General features: G+C 40.3%; 1 protein-coding gene across 7 annotated transcripts in view; it reads right to left on the reverse strand.

Annotated features, from left to right (window-relative positions):
• GCC2 (GRIP and coiled-coil domain containing 2) overlaps positions 1–20122 on the reverse strand; it is a 63742-nt gene extending 43620 nt beyond the window's left edge. For 3 of the 7 annotated variants that reach the window (XR_636827.3, XM_009184899.3, XM_009184901.3), the window contains exons 1-4: positions 19996–20076; positions 19605–19661; positions 18109–18193; positions 16777–16844 (exon numbers count right to left, since the gene is read on the reverse strand). Coding sequence is in view for 4 of the 7 variants with exons in the window: in XM_009184899.3 (XP_009183163.2) it covers positions 16777–16844; positions 18109–18193; positions 19605–19661; positions 19996–20010 (225 nt within the window). In the remaining 3 variants the exon portion in view is untranslated. Of the gene's footprint in view, positions 1–16776; positions 16845–18108; positions 18194–19560; positions 19662–19995 lie in introns of those variants that run through there. The other 4 variants (XM_003909094.5, XM_021925160.2, XM_021925158.2 and 1 more) reach the window with 4 other exon arrangements.
• Between the last annotated feature and the right edge of the window lie 225 nt (positions 20123–20347).

The following is a 20347-nucleotide window of genomic DNA, read 5'->3' on the forward strand; positions in this document are numbered from 1 at the left end:
AGGCAGGCGGATCACAAGGTGAGGAGATTGAGACCATCCTGGCTAACACAGTGAAACCCCGTCCCTACTAAAAATACAAAAAATTAGCCAGGCGTGGTGGCAGGTGCCTGTGGTCCCAGCTACTCAGGAGGCTCAGGCAGAAGACCGGCAGGGACCCAGGAGGCGGAGCTTGAAGTGAGCCAAGATCGGGCTACTGCACTCCAGCCTGGGCGACAGAGCAAGACCGTCTCAAAAAAACAAAAAAAAAACAAAAAAAACCATAAGCTGGGAGAAGGTATTTAACACATAAACAACAAAAATAACAAAAAATATATATTTTAAAAAATTCTACAAACCCGTAGGAAACCCATTGGCCCATTAAGAAAATGGATGTTGGTCAGGCGTGAGGGCTGACATCTGTAATAACAGCACTTTGGGAGGCTGAGGTGGGTGGATCACAAGGTCAGGAGATCAAGACCGTCTTGGACAACATGGTGAAACCCCGTCTCTACTAAAATACAAAAAATTAGCTGGGCGTGGTGGCACATGCCTGTAATCCCAGCTACTTGGGAGGCTGAAGCAGAGGAATCGCTTGAACCGAGAAGGTGGAGGTTGCAGTGAGCTGAGATTGTGCCACTGTACTCCAGCCTGGCGACAGAGCAAGACTCTTAAAAAAAAAAAAAAAAAAAAAAAAAAGAAAGAAGAAAAAATAAAATGGATGTTATACACAAAAAGAATACTTTCAATCCAGACCACATGATCTATCATTTTATACCTATTTGGCAAAAATAAAAATGTATGACAATGCCTAGTGCTGGAGAGGATATGGATCCACAGTAACCCTTGTACATTGCTGGTAAAAGTTATTTCAAATACTTAATAGTGGTTTGGCACTATCTCCCGAGGTTGAACCTTCATGTAACTTTTGACACAAAGATTTCACCCATTTACTTATAAGAATCCTTTGCACATTTATAAAGGAGATGTATACGAGAAGGTTCATTCTGCTTGTACTCCATCGCATAAACCTCAGCATAACCCCAACATCCATTAACAGTCTAGTTCATGAATGAACTGTTATTGTAATACAATGTCATACTCTATAGCAGCATGGTGACATGCAATGATACAGATGAGCTTTAGAAAAATATTAAGTGCAAAAAGTCCTAATACATTACAAACAACGTGATACCCTTTTAGTGAAGTTAAAAACTAAAATGAAAAAAAATTATAAAATGATACTTATAAATGCCATAAAACTTCGTAAAAGGAAAAGGAATGATGAACATGGGACTTAGGATTATGGTTTCCTGAGGTGTGGGAAACTAGCGGGGGTGGAGTAGCAAGGGGGTGGGGATTACACTGCAAGATGTCTATTATTTTAAAGATCCTAGCTTTTGGGGGAGTTCATTTGTGATTATATCACAAATAATTAAATTGGAAGGAAATGGAGACAATGCAAAGGAGGCAGAAATAAAGTCCAAGACAGAAAAAATTTATTAGCTCAGAAAGATTATAGAACTTGTTGAATCTTTAAGATGAAAACAGAATATTCATATATCAAGAATGAGCTCTTTGAAATATTTAACATCAAATAGAAATTTTAATACAGTGATGGAAAAATTAAAAGTGGATGACATTTCTTCTTAGACAAAAGGGAAAACTATTGAGAAAAAGGAAAAACTCTATTGAAAATATAAATCTAGAGCATTCTAGAAAGTTTTGTGGCATACTCTATATATAGACTGTTTCCTTCAACTTCTATAATCAACAAGTTCTTTCTTGCCTGCCTCTTTTACATACAGTATAAAAGCTAAAACCTAAAACCCCTGATTTCTCAGATCAACAGCATGAGGATACAGGAGCACAGGGATGAAGAGTGTCTGGGTCCTGATGACATCACTGGAAGACTGCACCAGCCTGAGAACTGCTATGTCTAAACTTCTTAGATGAAATAATACTAATTTAAAAACTATTATTTAAGAAAACAAAAACAAAACAGATATAGAAAAATTCAGAGTTCTATATCAAGTTACAGCTATCATTCAAACATGAGAGTAAAATAAAGGAATATTTAAATACAAGACAATACAAAAATTTACCTACATGTGTTCATTCTTAGGAAGCTACAGAAGAATGTGCTCTACCAAAATGAGACGGTTAACCCAGAGAGAGAATGACGTGTGACCTAGCAAAGAACAGGGGGCCAATACAAGTAAGCAGTGTAGAAGTTCACAGGATCATCACAAAAGGCCTGTCCCAAAGTACAGGAAGACAGAAGGCAGGTACCAGGAATAAAGATAAAACAAAGATTATTTAATCTGTTTGATCATTTGGAAAGTAGAAGGGGTGGTGAAAGACAGCTAGATTTTCATTTGTTGTAACAGGAAGTTTTAGAACTGATAATTCAAGTAATAGCAGTATAAGCATATTATTTAGAAATACAGAGATAATTTTCAGAAGTTATTGGGTATTATATGTTATTTAGAATTTAGTATTAAAAATTACGTGGATATGACTTTGGTTAAAACAACCTGAATTTTAAAATTAGTTTTTTCACATTATACGTAAGTATTGCAATATAAACTTCTGATTGGTAAGTATCGAAAGTCTCAATAAATTAATTTTAGGAGATCTATATATACAGGCTAAATGCAAACAACTATTTAAAAAAAAACTTAAAGATCAGAAGCACAGAATGGACAGTATTTCTTAGGAAATACAAATTTGATTTCAACTTAAAAGAAAAATTATTAACAGTGATATGGACTAGAAATTCAAGTATCTTAACATGCAACTTTTTCATGTTTCTTGCATTTAGAAGCAGCATAAATATTAACCATAATGGTGTGCACCTCAAATTTTGACATGAGAAATATGGTTTCTTAGTCCTTCTTTAAAAGTCAAACCTGTGAGGTTTGCAATGAAACTAAGATTGTATTCTAATGCACTAGATGTTTACCAGAGGTTTTAGTCACAATTTAAACTTGTAAGGACATACATTTTGACATGTTATATAAAGAATAAAAAAGTTTCTATTAAAAGCTATAGGTTTTTCCAGTGTATTTTCCCAAAAAAGTGATATAACTTAGCAAGAAAGCCTTTTCAGTTTTCTAGAAATGTAGAGAACATATTATTATATTGCTATATGAGTTTTCTAAAATAGAGAACTTAATTGTAGCAGTTAAGTGATGAACACCTGTTAACAACACTCCCAAAATAATTTTCTTAAATTGTTACCTTCTGAGACTTGAATGGTCAGGATAACACGCTTTAATATTAAATCAATAACCTGGCCTAAGCAAAGAATTCATGACTAATACCTCAAAAGCAAACGTAACATAAACAAAAATAAACAAATAGGACCTAATTAAACTCTTTAGTTTAATTGCTTATACCCCAAAAGCTACTGAAATAAAAATTAAACTTTTTAATTAGCTTCTGCACAGCAAAAGAAATAATCAACCGAGTACAGACCACTCACAGAACGAGAGAAAATATTTGCAAACTACGCATCTGACAAAGCACTAGTATCCAGAATCTACAAGGACTCAACAAATCAGCAATAAAAAACCCCAAATAATTCCATTAAAAAGTGAGCAAAGGACACGAATAGACATATGAATAGACATTTCTTAAAAGGATATATACAAATGGCCAACAAATATATTAAAAAATGCTCAACATCATAATCATCAGGGAAATGCAACTTAAAGCCACAATGAGATACCACCTTAATCCCAGCTACTCGGGAGACTGAGGGAGAATTGCTTGAACCTGGGAAGCAGAGGTTGCAGTGAGCCGAGACTGCGCCACTGTACTCTGGCCTGGGCGACAGAGCAAGACTACATTTCAAGAAAAGTCAAAAAACAACAGATGTTTGCGTGGATGTGGGGAAAAGGGAACACTTATACACTGCTGGTGGGAATGCAAATTAGTACAACTTCTATGGAAAACAGTATGGAGATACCTTAAAGAGCTAAACAGATCTATCAATCAATTCAGCAATCCAAAATGACTTATTTTGTTTTGGGTAGATACCAAAAGAACGTAAGTCCTTAGATGACTACACTTGTAAACAAATGTTTATGGCAGCACAATTCACCATTGTAAAGATGTGGAACCAACCTAAGTGTCCACTGACTAATGAGTAGATAAAAGTAAACGTGGCACATATACACCATGGAATACTACTCAGTCATAAAAAGGAATGAAATAATGTCTTTTTAGGCAACTTGGATGGAGCTAGAGGCCATTATTCCACATGAAATAAAACCAAAAACCATACATATTCCCACTTATAAGTGGGAGCTAAGCTATGAGTATGCAAAGCCATACAGAGTGACATAATGGACGTTAGAGACTCAAAAGAGGGAGGGTGGAAGGGGAGCTAGGGATAAAAAACTACACAGTAGGTATAATGTTCACCACTCCGGTGATGGGTACACTAAAATCTCAGACTTCACCACTATATAATTCATCCGTGTAACAAAAAACCTCTTGTACCCCAAAAGCTATTGAAGTAAAAACTTTTCAAAAAATCAATAATCTGAGATGAAGGTTAGGAGAGGGCTTCAAAGGTGGCTGATTAGAGGCATCTCTTACCTCTTCCACTATGAACCAAAATAGTGAGTAGATAATTACATACATATAGATCATCCAAGAGAGAACACAAATTCAACAGAGAAGTGACAGAAAACACCTTAAGGTGGTAGTTTGGAAATTTGTCCCCACCCAAATCTCATGTTGAAATGTAATCCCCAATGTTGGTGGTGGGGTCTGGTGGGAGGTGTTTGGATCATGTGGGTGGATCCCTCACGAATGGCTTGGGCCATCCCCTTGGTGAAAAGTGAGCTCTCACTCCGCGTTCACAAGATTTGGGTGTTTAAAATTGTGTGGCACCTCTTCCCACAGTGCTCTCTCACATGCTCCTGCTTTCGCCATGTGATGTGCCTTGCTTCCCCTTTGCCTTCTGCCATAAATAAAAGCTCCCAGAGGCCTCCCTAGAAGCCAAGCAGATGCCAAAACTATGCTTCCTGAACAGCCTGCAGAACAATGAGCCAATTAAACCTCTTTTTTTTAAATTACCCAGTCTCAGGTCTCCCTCCCTTCCTTTTTCCCTCTTTCCTTCCATCCTTCCATTTTTCCCATAGACTTCTGGTATTTCTTGATAGCAATGCAAAAATGGCCTAAAACATAAGGAAAGAGTTCGAAGCAAGGCAGCCTGCTCAGCTACAGTTGGCTGGGAGAAGAGAGAAATTCCCCAATGCTCAGAAAGGCTAAGTGAGAGACTCTCAGCTATCCACATTCCTGTTGCAGACTTCTACAATCCTAGCCACAGAAGGGTCCCTTGACCCCTGTGGGTCCCAAGACTCACATAGTGAGTTTCCTGGAAGCCGCATGAAGGCACTGCTCCAGAGAGCTCACGCTGCCCCCACAAGCCCCTGAGTTTTGAATAGTGGCAGCACAGTGCCATGGCCTCCACTCCACTGGATTATATCTTGCCCGGCAACCTGGGCTGAGGTGTCAGCATGGGTGGCAATCTTGCCCCTTCTAACCATGCAGAGGGGGGCAGCTGAGCATTGTTATGAACCCTGAGGACAAATTCTACTGCCTGCAGCTGCTGTGGCTAAAGACTGCTGCGGGCCGAGGCACAGGTGATGCTGCCTACCTACAGCTGCTCCCAGGGGAAGCAACTTCACTCTCCTCAGTAGCAGGGACACACTGCTGTCTCCACCTGAACGTTCCGCTGGTGGCCTGGGACGCTCACCCCACCCTTATACACCACAGTCGGAATCTTCACGCACCACCGAGGAACCTAAGGGCACACAGCCTGTCCTGGCTTCAGCCCCTACCAGAACCTGAGCGCAATGTCCAGGGGACTAGGTATTGTCCAGCCCAGTCCATTACCAGTGGCACCTGAGCCCTCCTCCTGGGGCCTGAGATAGGGCCCACTGAACCTGCTGCTACCACCACAGCTGGCACTCATTGCCATGTACCACCTGTGGATATGGAGACTGGCCCAATCAACAAATCAGTCACTGCCAAAACCAATGCTGATCAGTGAGGCCCCAGAGGGTTGTCCCACCACTGCTGTTGCCAATTCCCATGCTATATCCACTGCCCGGGGGCTTAAGAACGCACCCAACAGCCTGGCCCACTGTTGCCATTCCCAGCACCTGATCAAGCTACCTGGAGGCTCAAGAATTGGCCTGCTAACACTGGTGCCAGCAGACACACCTTGGGGCCCAGGGACAGGCAAGCTCAATCCACAACTGCCACCACTGCGACTTGAAGACTGGCCTACTTGGCATTCCAGGCCCCAGCAAAACTTTACCACAGCCTCCACTAAAAACTGCACCCTAAGTCACTGACGAAATCACAGTCACCACTGACGCTGTTTACAGCCAAGTCAGTCATACTGATCCTATGCTACAGCACCCACCTAGAATCAAAGCCACTGTGCTCTACCCAATCAATCCTAAAGATACATCCTCAGGAAAAAGTTCTTCCCTAAAAAAGTAAATTAAAAAAAAAAAAACTGGAGAAAGTGACTATTATACCAGATGCACAGATATCAAGGTAAAGGACATAGAAAACATTAAAAAGCACAGAAATATGACATCTCCAAAGGAACACAATAATTCTCTAGCAACAGATCTCAATCAAAAAGAATTTCATAAAATCCTGGAAAACGAATTCAAAATTTTGATACTAAAGAAGCTCAGTGAGATACAAAAATTTCCAAAAAACAATACAAAGAAATCAGAAATAACAATTCAGGATATGAATGACAAATTTATCAGAGATAGGTATCAGAAAAAAGAACCACATAGAAATTCTAGAACTGAAGAATTCATAGAAAAAAAAATACATTCAAAAGCTTCAACAATGGACTAGATCAAGCAAAAGAAAGAATGTCAGAACTTAAAGACAGGTCTTTTTTTTCTGATATAGTCACACACACAAAAATAACGGAAAAAGAATTTTCAAAAATGAGCAAAGTCGGCCGGGCGTGGTGGCTCGTGCCTGTAATCCCAGCACTTTGGGAGGCCGAGGCAGGTGGATCATCTGAGGTCAGGAGTTCAAGACCAGCCTGGCCAACATGGTGAAACGTCATCTCTACTAAAACTACAAAAATTTTAGTAGCTGGGCGAGGTGATAGGCATCTGTAATCCCAGCTACTTGGGAGCCTGAGGCAGAAGAATAGCTTGAACCCAGGAGGCAGAGGTTGCAGTGAGCAGAGATCACATCACTGCACTCCAGCCTGGGCGACAGAGTGAGATTTTGTCTTAACAATAACAACAACAACAGGCAGCAAAGTCTTTGTGACCTATGCAGCTCCATAAAGTGACCAAATATTTATTTGAATTATTGGGGTATCTGAAAGCAAAGAGAGAACAAAAGGATTAGAAAACCTATTTAGTGGCCAGGTACAGTGGCTCATGCTTGTAATTCCAGCACTTTGGGAGGCTGAGGCGGGTGGATCACCTGAGGTCAGGAGTTTCAGACCAGCCTGGCAAACATGGTGAAATCTGGTCTCTACTAAAAATACAAAAAATTAGCTGGGCGTGGTGGCAGACAGCTGTAATCCCAGCTACTTGGGAGCCTGAGAGAGGATCACTTGAACCCGGGAGGCGGAGGTTGCAGTGAGCTGAAATTGTGCCACTGCACTCCAGCCTGGGCAGCAAGAGTGAAACTATGCCTCCAAATCAAAACAAAACCAAAAAATACCAGAAAACCTATTTAGCGAAATAATACATGAAAGCTCACCAACTCTAGCAAGAGAGGTAGACATCCAGATACAGGAGGCCCAGGTATCCCCAAACAAATACAAAGCAAAAAGGTATTCTCCATGGCATATTTATAGTCAATTGCCATAAGTCAAAGACAAAGAGAACTCTAAAAACAGCAAAGAGAAAAAAAAAATCCAGCAAAGAGAAAAGCATCTAGTCACCTATAAAGGAGCCTCCATCAGACTAACAGCAGGTTTCTCAGCAGGAAGCTTACAGACCCAGAGAAAAGAGAGCAATATATTCATTGGAGATAAGAGAACGATATATTCAAAATGCGGAAGGAAAAACTCTCAGCCAAAGTATATTAGTCTGATCTTGCACTGCTATAAAGAACTGAGATTGGATAATTTATAAAGAAAAGAGATTAAATTGGCTTATGGTTCTTCAAGCTGTAGAGGAAGCATGGCTGGGAAGGCCTCAGGAAACTTATAATCATGGCAGAAGGCAAAGAGGAAGGAGGCACGTCTTACACGGTTGGAGCAGAAGGAAGAGAGCGAAGGGGAAAATGCTACACACTTTTAAACAACCAGATCTTGTGAGAAGTCACTCACTATCATGAGAACAGCAAGAGGGAAGTTCATCCCCATGATCCAGTCATTTCCCACTAGGCCTCGCCTCCAACACTGAAGATTACAATTTGACAAGAAATTTGGGCAGGGACACAAATCCAAACCATATCACAAAGATACTATAATCAGCAAAATTACCATTCATAAATGAAGGAGAAATAAAGTCTTCTCCAGACAAGCAAAAGCTGAGGGAATTCATTACCACTAGACCAGACCTACAAGAAATGTTCAAGGAAGTCCTAAACCTGAAAGTGAAAGGATGACATTTACAATCATAAAAACACAAACAGAAAACTCACTGGTAAAGCAACACACAAATAAGGAAGAGAAAGGACTCAAATGGTACCACTATAAAAAGCCAGCAAACCACTATAACAAACAATGAGAGAAAGAGAAAGGAACGAAGAAAATATAAAGCAACGAGAAAACCATTAATATGACAAAAAATAGGCTCACACATCATTAATAACTTTGCATGTAAATGGAGTTCAGTTCTCTTCTTAAAAGATACAGGCTGGCTAAAAGGATAAAAAACATAATCTAACCATGTCCTACCCACAACAAATGCACTTTCCCTGTAAAGAGACATATAGAAGAAAGTTAAAGCGTAGAAAAAGATATTCCATGGAAATAAAAACCAAATGAGCAGAGAGAACAAAAGGATTTGAAAACCTATTTAGTGGCCAGGCACAGTGGCTCATGCTTGTAAACCTAGCACTTTGGGAGGCTGAGGCGGGTGCATCACCTGAGGTCATGAGCTCGAGACCAGACTGGCCAACATGGTGAAACCCTGTCTCTACTAAAAATACAAAAAATTAGCTGGGCATGGTGGTAGACGGCTGGAATCCCAGCTACTTGGGAGGCTGAGGCAGGATTGCTTGAACCCGGGAGGCGGAGACTGCAGTGAGCCGAGATCGCGCCACTGCACTCCAGCCTGGCAGTGGCGTGATCTCCGCTCATTGCAACCTCTGCCTCCCGGGTTCAAGCGATTCTCCTGCCTCAGGCTCCTGTGTAACTAAAATTAAAAAAAAAAAAACAGACTTTAAGAAAAAAAAAGTTAAAAAAAAAAAAAAAAAAAAGGCAAAGAAGGTCATTATATAATGGCAAAAGAATCAAACCAGCAAACAGATATAACAATTCCAAACATATATGAACCTGACATTGCAGCACCCAGATTCCTAAAGCATTACTAGATCTAGAGAGACACAGACTCCAACGCAATAGTACTGGGCAACCTCACCCCGCTCTCAGCATTAGACAGATCTAGACAGAAAATTAACAAAGAAATATTGCATTTAAACCAGACTTCAGACCAAATGGACCTAACAGATGTTTACAGAACACTTTATCCCAAAGCTGCAGAATACATATTTTTCTCAACAGCATATGACACATTCATTCTCCAGAAAGACCATATGTTAGGCCACAAAACCATTTTCAACAAATTTTTAAAAATCAAAATCATATCAAGTATGTTCTCAAACCACAATGAAATATTAGAAATCAGTACCAAGGGGAACTTTGGAAGTGACAGAAATACATGAAAATTAAATAACATGGTCCCAAATGACCATGGGTCAATAAGGAAATTAAAACAAAAATAAAAAAATTTCTTGGAACAAATGAAAATGGAAACTACAACATACCAAAACCTATGTGATACAACAAAAGCAGTGCTAAGAGGTAAGTTCATGGCAATAAACGCCTACATCCAAAAAGTAAAAAGATTTCAAACAATCTAATGATGTACCTCAATGAACCAGAAAGAACAAGCCAAACCCAAAGTTAGCAGAAGGAAAGGACTAATACAGATCAAAGCAGAACTAAATGAAATAGAGACTTTTTAAAAAGGCAGAAGATTAACAAAATGAAAAGCTGGTTCTTCAAAAAAAGAAACAACACTGATAAACTACTAGTTAGGCTAACAAGAACAAAAAAGAAGACCTAAATAAAATCAGAAATGGAAAAGGAGACATTACAACCATTATCATGGAAATAAGTAGACCATCAGAGAATATTATGAACAGCTGCGCACTCACAAGCTGGAAAACCTGGAGGAAATGGATAAATTTCTGGAAACACACAACCTACCAAAAAAAATCCAGGAAAAAACAGAAAACCTGAACAAATTAATAAAGGGTAGCAAGAATGAATCAGTAATAAAAAGTCTCCCCACAAAGAAAAGCCCAGAACCAGATGGATGCACACTGAATTCTACCAAATGTATAAAGACCTAATACCAAATCCTCCTGAAATACTCCAAAAAACTGAAGAGATGGCAATTTCCCCTCATTCATTCTAGAAAGCTGGCACTACCCTGATACTAAAACCAGACAAGGACACAGCAAAAACAAACAAACAAACAAAAACCAACAACAACCAATATCCTTGATGAACACCAATGCAAAAATCCTCAACAAAATACTAGCAAACCAAATCTAACAGCACATTGAAAAGATAATACACCATGATCAAGTGAATTTATTCCAGGGATGCAAGGATGGTTCAACATATGGAAATCAACGTGACATATCACATCAACAGAATAAAGGACAAAGGTCATACGTCACCTCAATAGACGCAGAAAAAGGAATTCATAAACTTCAACATCCCTTCAGGATAAAAACTCTTAGCAAACTAGGCACAGAAGGATTAAACCTCAAAATAATAAAGGCCACATATGACAAACTCAAATTAACAGCACACAAAAATGGGGGAAAAATGAAAATCTTTCCTCTAAGAACCGAAACAAGACAAGAGGCCCACTTTCACCACTACTATTCAACATGGGACTGACAGTCCTAGCCAGAACAATCAGGCAAGAGAAAGAAATAAAAGGCATCCAAATTGGAAACATGGAAGTTAAATTGTCCCTCTCTACAGATGACAAAAGACTATCAAAAAACTCTTAGAGCTGATAAACAAATTCAGTAAAGTTGCTGGATACAAACAATATACAAAAACCAGTAACATTTCTATAGACCGACAATAAAATAGCTAAAAAAGGAAATCAAGAACCTTTTACAACCGTTCACAGCAGCTCAAAAAAAAAAAAAGCAAAAAACAAAAGCCAAAGACGTGAAAGATCTCTATAATGAAAAAAAAAAAAAAAAAAAAAAAAAAAAGCAAAAAACAAAAGCCAAAGAAGTGAAAGATCTCTATAATGAAAACCACAAAAACACAGATGAATTAACTGAAGAGGACACAAATAAGTGGGAAGACATTTCATGCTCATAGAATATTGTTAAAATGACCATACTACCCAAACTAACGTACAGTTCAATGAAATCCCTATTAAAATACCAACATCATTTTTCGCAGAAACAGAAAAAAGAATCCTAATATTTTTATGAAACCAAAAAAAAAAAAAAAGGCAGAAGAGCTAAAGAAATTCTGAGTTAAAAAACAAAGTGGAGGCATCACACTACTTGACTTCAAAACATATTACAAGGCTATAGTAACCAAAGAAACAAAGTATTGGTATATAAACAAGCATACAGACCAACAGAACAAAATAGAGAACCCAAAAATAAATCCTCATATTTATAGACAACCGATCTTCGACAATGCCATTAAGAACACACACTGGGCAAAGGACACCCTCTTCAACAAATGGTGCTAGGAAAACCAGGTAACTATATGCAGAAGAATGAAAGTGAGTCCCTATCTCTCACCATTCACTTGATACAAATATCAACTAAAATAGATTAAAAACTTAAATATAAGACCCAAAAGTGTAAAACTAGTAGAAGAAAACACAGGGTAAACGCATCAAAATATTGGCCTAGAAAGATTTTATTAAGATCTCAAAAGCCCAGGCATCAAAAACAGACAAATAGGACATTAAACTGAAAGGCTTCTTAAAATTTTTTGTTTTTTAGATAAGGGCCCCCTCTGTCACCCAGGCTGGAGTGCAGTAGTGTGATTATGGCTCACAGCAGCCTCAACCTAACGGGATCAAGTGATCTTCCTAGTGTCCCAAGAAGATGGGACTACATGCACTCTCCACCATGTCTGGCTAATTTTTATATTTTTTTTTGTGGAAATGGATCTTGCTATGTTTCTCACGATGGTCTGAAAATGCTGGGCTCAAGTGATCCTCCTGCCATGGCTTCCCTTAATGCTGAAATTATAGGCTAAAAAGCTTCTGCATAGCAAAACAATCAACAGCGTGAAGAAGACAACCTCTTAAATGGGACAAAATATTTACAATCTCTTCATCCAATACGGGACTACTATCCAGAGTATACAAAGAACTCAAACACAACATTTAAAAATAACCCCATTAAAAGATAGGCAAGGGACATGAATAGACATTTCTCAAAAAACAAAGAAATGGCCAACAAGTATATGATACTCAACATCACTAATCATCAGTGATGTGCAAATCAAAACCACAATGAGGAATGGCTATTAAGAATAAAAAAATGTAACAGACGTTGGTGACAATGTGGAGAAAGGAGAACCCTTCTACGTTGTTGGTGGAAGTGTAGGTAAGTATAGCCACTATAGAAAACAGTTGGGGATTCCTCAGGCCGGGAGCGGGGGCTCTCGCCAGTACTTTGGGAGGCCGAGGCGGGCAAATCACAAGGTCAGGGGATTGAGACCATCCTGGCTAATATGGTGAAACTCCGTCTCTACTAAAAATACAAAAAACTAGACAGGCGTGGTGGCGGGCGCCTGTAGTTCCAGCTACTCGGAAGCTGAGGCAGGAGAATGATGTGAACCCAGGAGGCGGAGCTTGCAGTGAGCCAAGATCGCGCCACTGCACTCCAGCCTCAGCAACAGAAGGAGGCTCCGTCTCAAAAAAAAAAAACAAAAACAAAAAATTAGCCCGGCATGGTGGCAGGCACCTGTAGTCACAGCTACTCAGGATGGTGAGGCAGGAGAATGGTGTGAACCTGGGAGGAAGAGCTTGCAGTGAGCTCTCGAGATCACGTCACTGCTCTACAGCCTAGGTGACAGAGCAAGACTCCATCTAAAAAACAACAAAACAGTCGGGGATTTCTCAAAAAACCAAAAATAGAGCTACCATACAATCCAAAAACCCCAATGTTGGTAGTTATTGAAAAGAAATCAATACAACAAAGGGATACATGCACTCCCGTGTTTACTGCAGCACTATTCACAATAGCAAACATGAAATCAACCTAAGTGCCCATCAAAGGATGAATGCTATATATATACAATGTACATAGCCATAAAAAAGAAAGAGATCACATCATTTCCAGCAATATGGATGGAGCTGAGGTCATTATGTTAAGTAAAATCTAAGTCAGGCAGAGAAAGATAAGTATTTTCAAAATAGCCAGAAGACCTGAAATGTACCCAACACATATATATGATAAATACCTGGGTGTGGATACTACTCTGATTTGATGATTATTCTATGCATTTAACAAAATTTCACATGTACCCCATGAATACGTATAAATATAACGGATTAAGGAAAAAAAAAATGAGGAAAAGAAAAAAAACCCTTAAAGGTAAAGTTGGCTAACTTGGATAAATTTTGTTTTTCTTGAGACGGAATCTCATTCCGTTGCCCAGGCTGTAGTACAGTGGCACTATCTCGGCTCACTCAACTTCTGCCTCCTGGGTTCAAGCGACTCTTCTGCCTCAGCCTCCTGAGTAGCCTGAGCTACAGGTGTGTGCCACCATGCCCGGTTAATTTTTGTATTTTGAGATGGGGTTTCACAAGTTGGCCAGGCTGGTCTCCAACTCCTGACCTCAGGTGATCCATCTGCCTCAGCCTCCCAAAGTGCTGGGATTACAGGTGTGAGCCACTGAGCTCAGCCGAAATTTTCTAATCTTGTCTTTAGGAGCAGTTTTGACAGTGGGAGAATACATTGATGAGTGATAAGAAGGAAACAGCAGGTAGGTATTTAAACGTTCTTATTCTGAAATGCAATTCTGTAAAAAGTATTTTAAGAGTTAATGGATAAAAAACTAGAAAACACTCTAGAGGTTGCAGTGGACGGAGATCATGCCACTGCACTCCAGCCTGGGCGATAGGGAGAAACCCTATCTCAAGAAAAAAAAAATCCCCCAGAAATAATACATGGTAATAACAACAATGATAACTAACAATTATTGGGTACTTACGTGGCCAACCCAGTTCTATGTGCAGTAGATGTATTACCTTATCAATCCTACATTTCTACATCAATCCTATTTGTACCTCAATCCTACAAACAAAGAGTATTATTATCGCTGTTCTACAGATGACAAAACTGAATCATAGAGAAAGAATTTAAGAAACTTAGTCAAGGTCACACAGCTGGTCAGTGGAGGAACAAGGATTTGAAAGCCTAACGCAGGCAGTCTGGGTGTAATTTGACCTTCTTCCTTAATTACCATATAGTTGTGTTGTGGCTATCATGGATTAAGAAAACACATAATGATCAAATATACAAAGAAGACTACTGTGAACTCAATAATACTTAAATGAAACAGTACATTATAAAACGAAATGGCATTTGTGTACATCATTCTAGCTTCATAGATTGTAACTAAGAACTGATACAGCGTGACATGCATATGGATTTAAAGACGCCTTGTAATAACTCTCTGGGAGTCCCTCAGTAGTCCACAGCTCGTAAGTAGGGAGCCACTGATGAGAAAATAATATATAACCACGCTGGGCGCAGTGGCTCACGCTTGTAATTTCAGCACTTTGGGAGGACGAGGCGGGTGGATCACGAGGTCGAGATTGAGACCATTCCGGCTAATGCGGTGAAACCCCGTCTCTACTAAAAGGACAAAAAATTAACCAGGTGTAGTGGTGGGTGCCTGTAGTCCCAGCTACTTGGGAGGCTGAAGCAGGAGAACAGCATGAACCCAGGAGGCGGAGCTTACAGTGAGCTGAGATTGTGCCACTGCACTCTAGCCTGGGTGGCAGGGCAAGACTCCGTCTCAAAAATAAAATAAATAAATATATAACCAAAGGATATTATGCAAAAGCAGTGAATACAGTATTGCAGAGCTCTGACATGCAAAAGAAACTTTACAGAAGCTTGGCCTAAGGTGGGGAATAAAAAAGCATTTGTTAGCATTAAGGGAGTGGAAATAATAAGCAACTCAGTTTTTTTTTTTTTTTTTTTTTTGATGCGAGATGGAGTCTTACTCTGTTGCCCAGGCTGGAGTACAGTGGCTCAATCTCAACACACTGCAATCTCTGCCTCCTGGGTTCAAGCAAACCTCATGCCTCAGCCTCCTGAGTAGCTGGGATTTCAGGTGTGGGCAATCACGCCCAGCTAAATGTATTTTTAGTAGAGACTGCGTTTCACCATGCTGGCCAGGCTGATCTCAAACTCCTAACTTCAAGTGATCCTCCCACCTTGGCCTCCCAAAGTGCTGGGATTACAGGTGTGAGCCACTGCGTCCGGCCTGCAACTCAGGTTTTCAAACAGGGAATAAAAATAATATTTTGTTATCTGGCAGGATTATATAAGACTAAAAAGAGAAAGAGAACCCAGTTAGGTTTTTATTGAAATAGGTTAAGTATTTGATGTTTTTAACATAAAGCCATAGAAATGGAGAGAAAAGAGATAAACTGGAACAATATCTTATAGCTATGATAGGTCTCTGGTGGCTGACGCATATAGAGAATAAAGGAAATAGAAAAGTTAAAGTGTCTCTAAAGTCAAAAGGTATGAAAAACTGTGGTGCCACTGGTCTAACCAAGGGAAGCAATTTGGTTATGTTGAGTTTGATGAGATGATAAGTGAGATGTGTGAGAGGGAAACACAACTGTGAGATCTGGGTCAGTAGTCACGTCCAGGGATATGAATCTATCTATAGATTATATACTGCACACCTAAAATCACTGAAGTCCTGAGCATGGCCAGGTTTTCTCAGGAGGCTGGGGAAGAGCAGACAGAGAATGAAGTAACAACCATAATTAGAAAATATGGGCTGGGCGTGGTGGCTCATGCCTGTAATCCCAGCACTTTGGGAGGCCAAAGTGGGTGGATCATGAGGTCAAGAGAGCAAGACCATCTTGGCCAACATGGTGAAATCCCGTCTCTACTAAAAATACAAAAATTAGCTGGGCATGGTGACGTGCACCTGTAGTCCCAGCTACTTGCGAGGCTGAGGCAGGAGAATCGCCTGAACCCAGGAGGCAGAGGTTACAGTGAGCCAAGATCACACCACTGCACTCCAGCCTGGTGACAGAGTGAGAGTCCATCTCAGAAAAAGAAAGAAAGAAAAAAGAAAATACGTGGGAAGAAAGAGTAGAATAATTTCAGAACAGAAAGAGACCTAGAGGTAATTAACCCACTCTTTTTACAGTGAATCAGATAGGTAAAAACAACCATGGCAGAGAGGAAGTAGAAGAACAGGGACACAAAGCCAGACAGCCTCTAGCTGACTGACAATCCTCATGGAAATTTTATTTCTCTTTAGACATTTCCCAACTTAATAATTACCTTAATAATATCATCAGTTCCTTCAGTAACAGGTTTTGATTTGAGTTCTTCAATTTCTTTCTCCAATTCTAAACAATTAAAAAATAAAGGACTCCGGTTCAGAAATAAAGAACATAATTACTGGGAAACTGATAAGTACATTCTTACAAAACCCCCCAAAAACTACAAATTAGAATATATGTAAGCAGAATAGTATGATTAATCTCTGCACTCATCACTATGCTTCAACATTATTACATGGCCAATTTTGTTTCCTCCCAACCTGTATTCACTTCCTCCTTCACTGCTCTTATCCATCTGATAATTTTCAAGCATACTCCAGACATCATATTATTTCACCTGTAAGTACATATAACCTTAAAAGCCACAATCGCATATTAAGAATAAACATTACTGAGAACGGCCTGGCCAACATGGTGAAATCTTGTCTTTACTAAAAATACAAAAATTAGCCAGGCATGGTGGTGGCCGCCTGCAGTCCCAGTTACTCGGGAGGACTTGGCAGGCTGAGGCAGGATAATCGCTTGAACCCAGGAAGGGGAGGTTGCAGTGAGCTGAGATTGTGCCCCTGCACTCCAGCCTAGCCAACAAGAGCAACACTGTCTCAAAAAAAAAAAAAAAAAAAGAAGAAGAAACGAAACGTTAATCGAAGTGTTTCACTAGCGAATGCCTACATCTCAGGCCTAGAACTTCTTTCCAAATAAATTATTCTCTTTATTGCAAAGTGATCCAAACTCCCAAGACATAATTTTATCTTTTCTAATAGAAAATAAGTCTCAGCTTTTAGGCTAAGCAGTTAATATTTGTAAGTCACTGGAAATTCAAGAGCTCATGTACATATACTAAGAAAAAGATCTAAGATCTTTTTCCTTCTGGAATAAAAAGAAAACTGAATAGGGAATCAATCAACTTCAACAGATAAATATACTTTAATGTCTATAAATGGAAATCTTTTATTATTTTAATTGAGGAAGCGTTCCATCTCTTTGGGCTTATCTTCTGTCTCTAACATTTCAACTGACTTCTCTTGAAAAAACGCTTTACTCAGAAGAATCTAAAGTCTACATGAAGGAAAAACACTTAACTTGCACAAACTTTAAAAATCCTCCTCCCTGACTTTAACAACTCAAAAGTCACTGTGGTTTAGAGACGTGGGAATAATTTAGAAATCAGAGGTAAATTTTTAGAATGTTAAATAACAGATTCTACTACACTAAGGTGTACTTGGAATCACTGGAAAACAAAAACAAGCCAATGCATTATTTTAAAAACTACCATTTTAAACCACGATTAAAGAGACTGTGATCAAGATGAATATTTTCAACCCAATACCTGTACACCTTGACTTAGCTTTCTGTATTAGCATCATCTGTTTCTTGGCAAACTTGATGAGGTCTTCTTTGGGCAATGTTTCCAGCTGAAAGATGTGGTCATGTTACCAACTTGTTATAACTCATGTTTCTAGTATACCACAAAAAACAAACAATGTCTGCCAGAAAACAAAAACATTCTACAGAATAAATCTTTATGCCAACAGCATACTTTGTTCCACTTTTTTTTTTTTGAGACAGAGTCTCGCTCTATTGCCCAGGCCAGAGTGCAATGACACGATTTTGGCCCACTGCAACCTCTGCCTCCCAGGTTCAAGCAATTCTCCTGCCTCAGCCTCCCAAATAGCTGGGATCACAGGCGCCCGCTACCACGCCCGGCTAATTTTTGTATTCTGAGTAGAAACGGGGTTTCACCATGTTGGCCAGGCTGGTCTCAAACTCCTGACCTCAGGTGATCCACCCGCCTCGGCCTCCCAAAGTGTTGGGATTACAGGCGTGAGCCACCGCGCCCGGCCACATCTTTTAAAATAAGCAAACGCAACGTCAACTCTGTAATTGCTATGCAAGTACTAAAAATTAGTTATGCAACTACTATGAAACGCAAATACCAGGGCATATCCTCTTATAGCTAATGTTACAGGTTGACATTGCTAGCTTTTGATTTAATTGTAAAATTTGTGGGTTGGAGCTAATGCTACTTAAAATTGCTTGGAGCTGTAAAAGTATTTCATTCTAGTTAAGGCTGAAAGTGTCACAAGAAAATGTAAGCATAATTACAGCAGCAAGATGAACCAGGTGACATTCAGGCTTTAATTAAAAAATTAAGCTTTACCACTTGAAAAAATTACTTAAGCCTGTAGTCTCAGGTTTAAGCTTTAACCACTTGAGAAAATTACTTAAGCCTGTGGTCTCAGGTTTCTCAACAACAGTACTTATCTCACGGTTATCATGAAGCTTCAATGAAGTAACTGAGTGGTTAGGCAAGTGCCTGAAATTTAGCATGCAAGCAATAAACCTTAGCAATAAACCACTATCGTTTAGCATGATTAAATGTTAAACACCGTACAAGGCCATAAAACTGGACTAATTCAACTCTTTGACAATGTAAAAACTGGAGCCCACAGATCAGAATCCCTTGATCCCTACCCTATGTCACTGCTCCTTCCACTACATCACTATATAAACCTTCTTAAATTAGACTGCTTTGTTTCATGTTCGAAAAATCGCAGGATCTCCCAGCAGTGCTAACCAGGAGCAGGAAGTAAACAAAAAGTCTTTTTATATCGGGGTGGGCGGGGGAGAAAGAAACAGGAAATGGATTAGTGACTGCGTAAACTAAAATTGAGATCCCTTGGAGCAAGGATATTAAAAAAATAAATTATGTGTGTGTGTGTATATATACATATATATATAGCGCCCCCCTTCTTCATGCCAAAGTTTTCCAATTCATCACCCTTCCAGTCTTCAGGGAGCCCGCTATTCAAGTATCCTCTTCACCTTAGATTTCCCGGTCCCAGGGGTAGCTGGTGAAGCCACCCCATCTTGAACAGGATCCTGCAAAACAAAATCAAACGCAGGTGTCAGAAGAACTCTTTTCCTAATCCCACACGGAACGCGTGGAACCTTTACAGGGAAAAACCTTCTATGGAATCAAGTGGTGGAAAGCCTTGTGAGACAGAGAATGAGGGCGGACGGAGGCGGTCGCTGTGGCAAATCATATACAAACGGGCTCTATGGGGACAGGTAACCGCCAGGGATGGAGTTTAGGGAAGATGTGGCAGGCGACGGCAGAGCGGGCTTCGGGGTACCCTCCGCGCCCTCCCACCGGGCCCACCCCCACATCCCAAGTCGCTGCGCGGAAGGCTTGATGGGAGGCAGTGGGCCCGACCTGAGTTACCTCCATCGCCGCCTGCCTGCCGCTGGCCCGCAACCAGCCGCCGCCACCGCTGCACTTCTGTTTGCGCCAGCCTCTGACGTAGGCTCGACTGCAGGTCAAAGGTCGCGCTCTCCGGGCGGCCCGCCCCCCGCGTCTCCATAGCTACGGCTCGGCAGCACTTCCGCTTACGCCTCTGTGTCCGGGTTAAGGTTCCCCGCGCTGCGCCGAGGGAGGAGTCGGTGTAGGCGTTCTACCTGGGGCTCGACCCCTGGGCCTGCGGGTCACAGGGTAGGTGTGGGTCCCGCCACCGCCGGTTATTGGCATGGGAACGCGGGCCGATTACCCCTTGGGGCCTCGGTTTCCA

The sequence above is a fragment of the Papio anubis genome, chromosome 14, assembly GCF_008728515.1.
Source record: "Papio anubis isolate 15944 chromosome 14, Panubis1.0, whole genome shotgun sequence".
Taxonomy (NCBI): domain Eukaryota; kingdom Metazoa; phylum Chordata; class Mammalia; order Primates; family Cercopithecidae; genus Papio; species Papio anubis.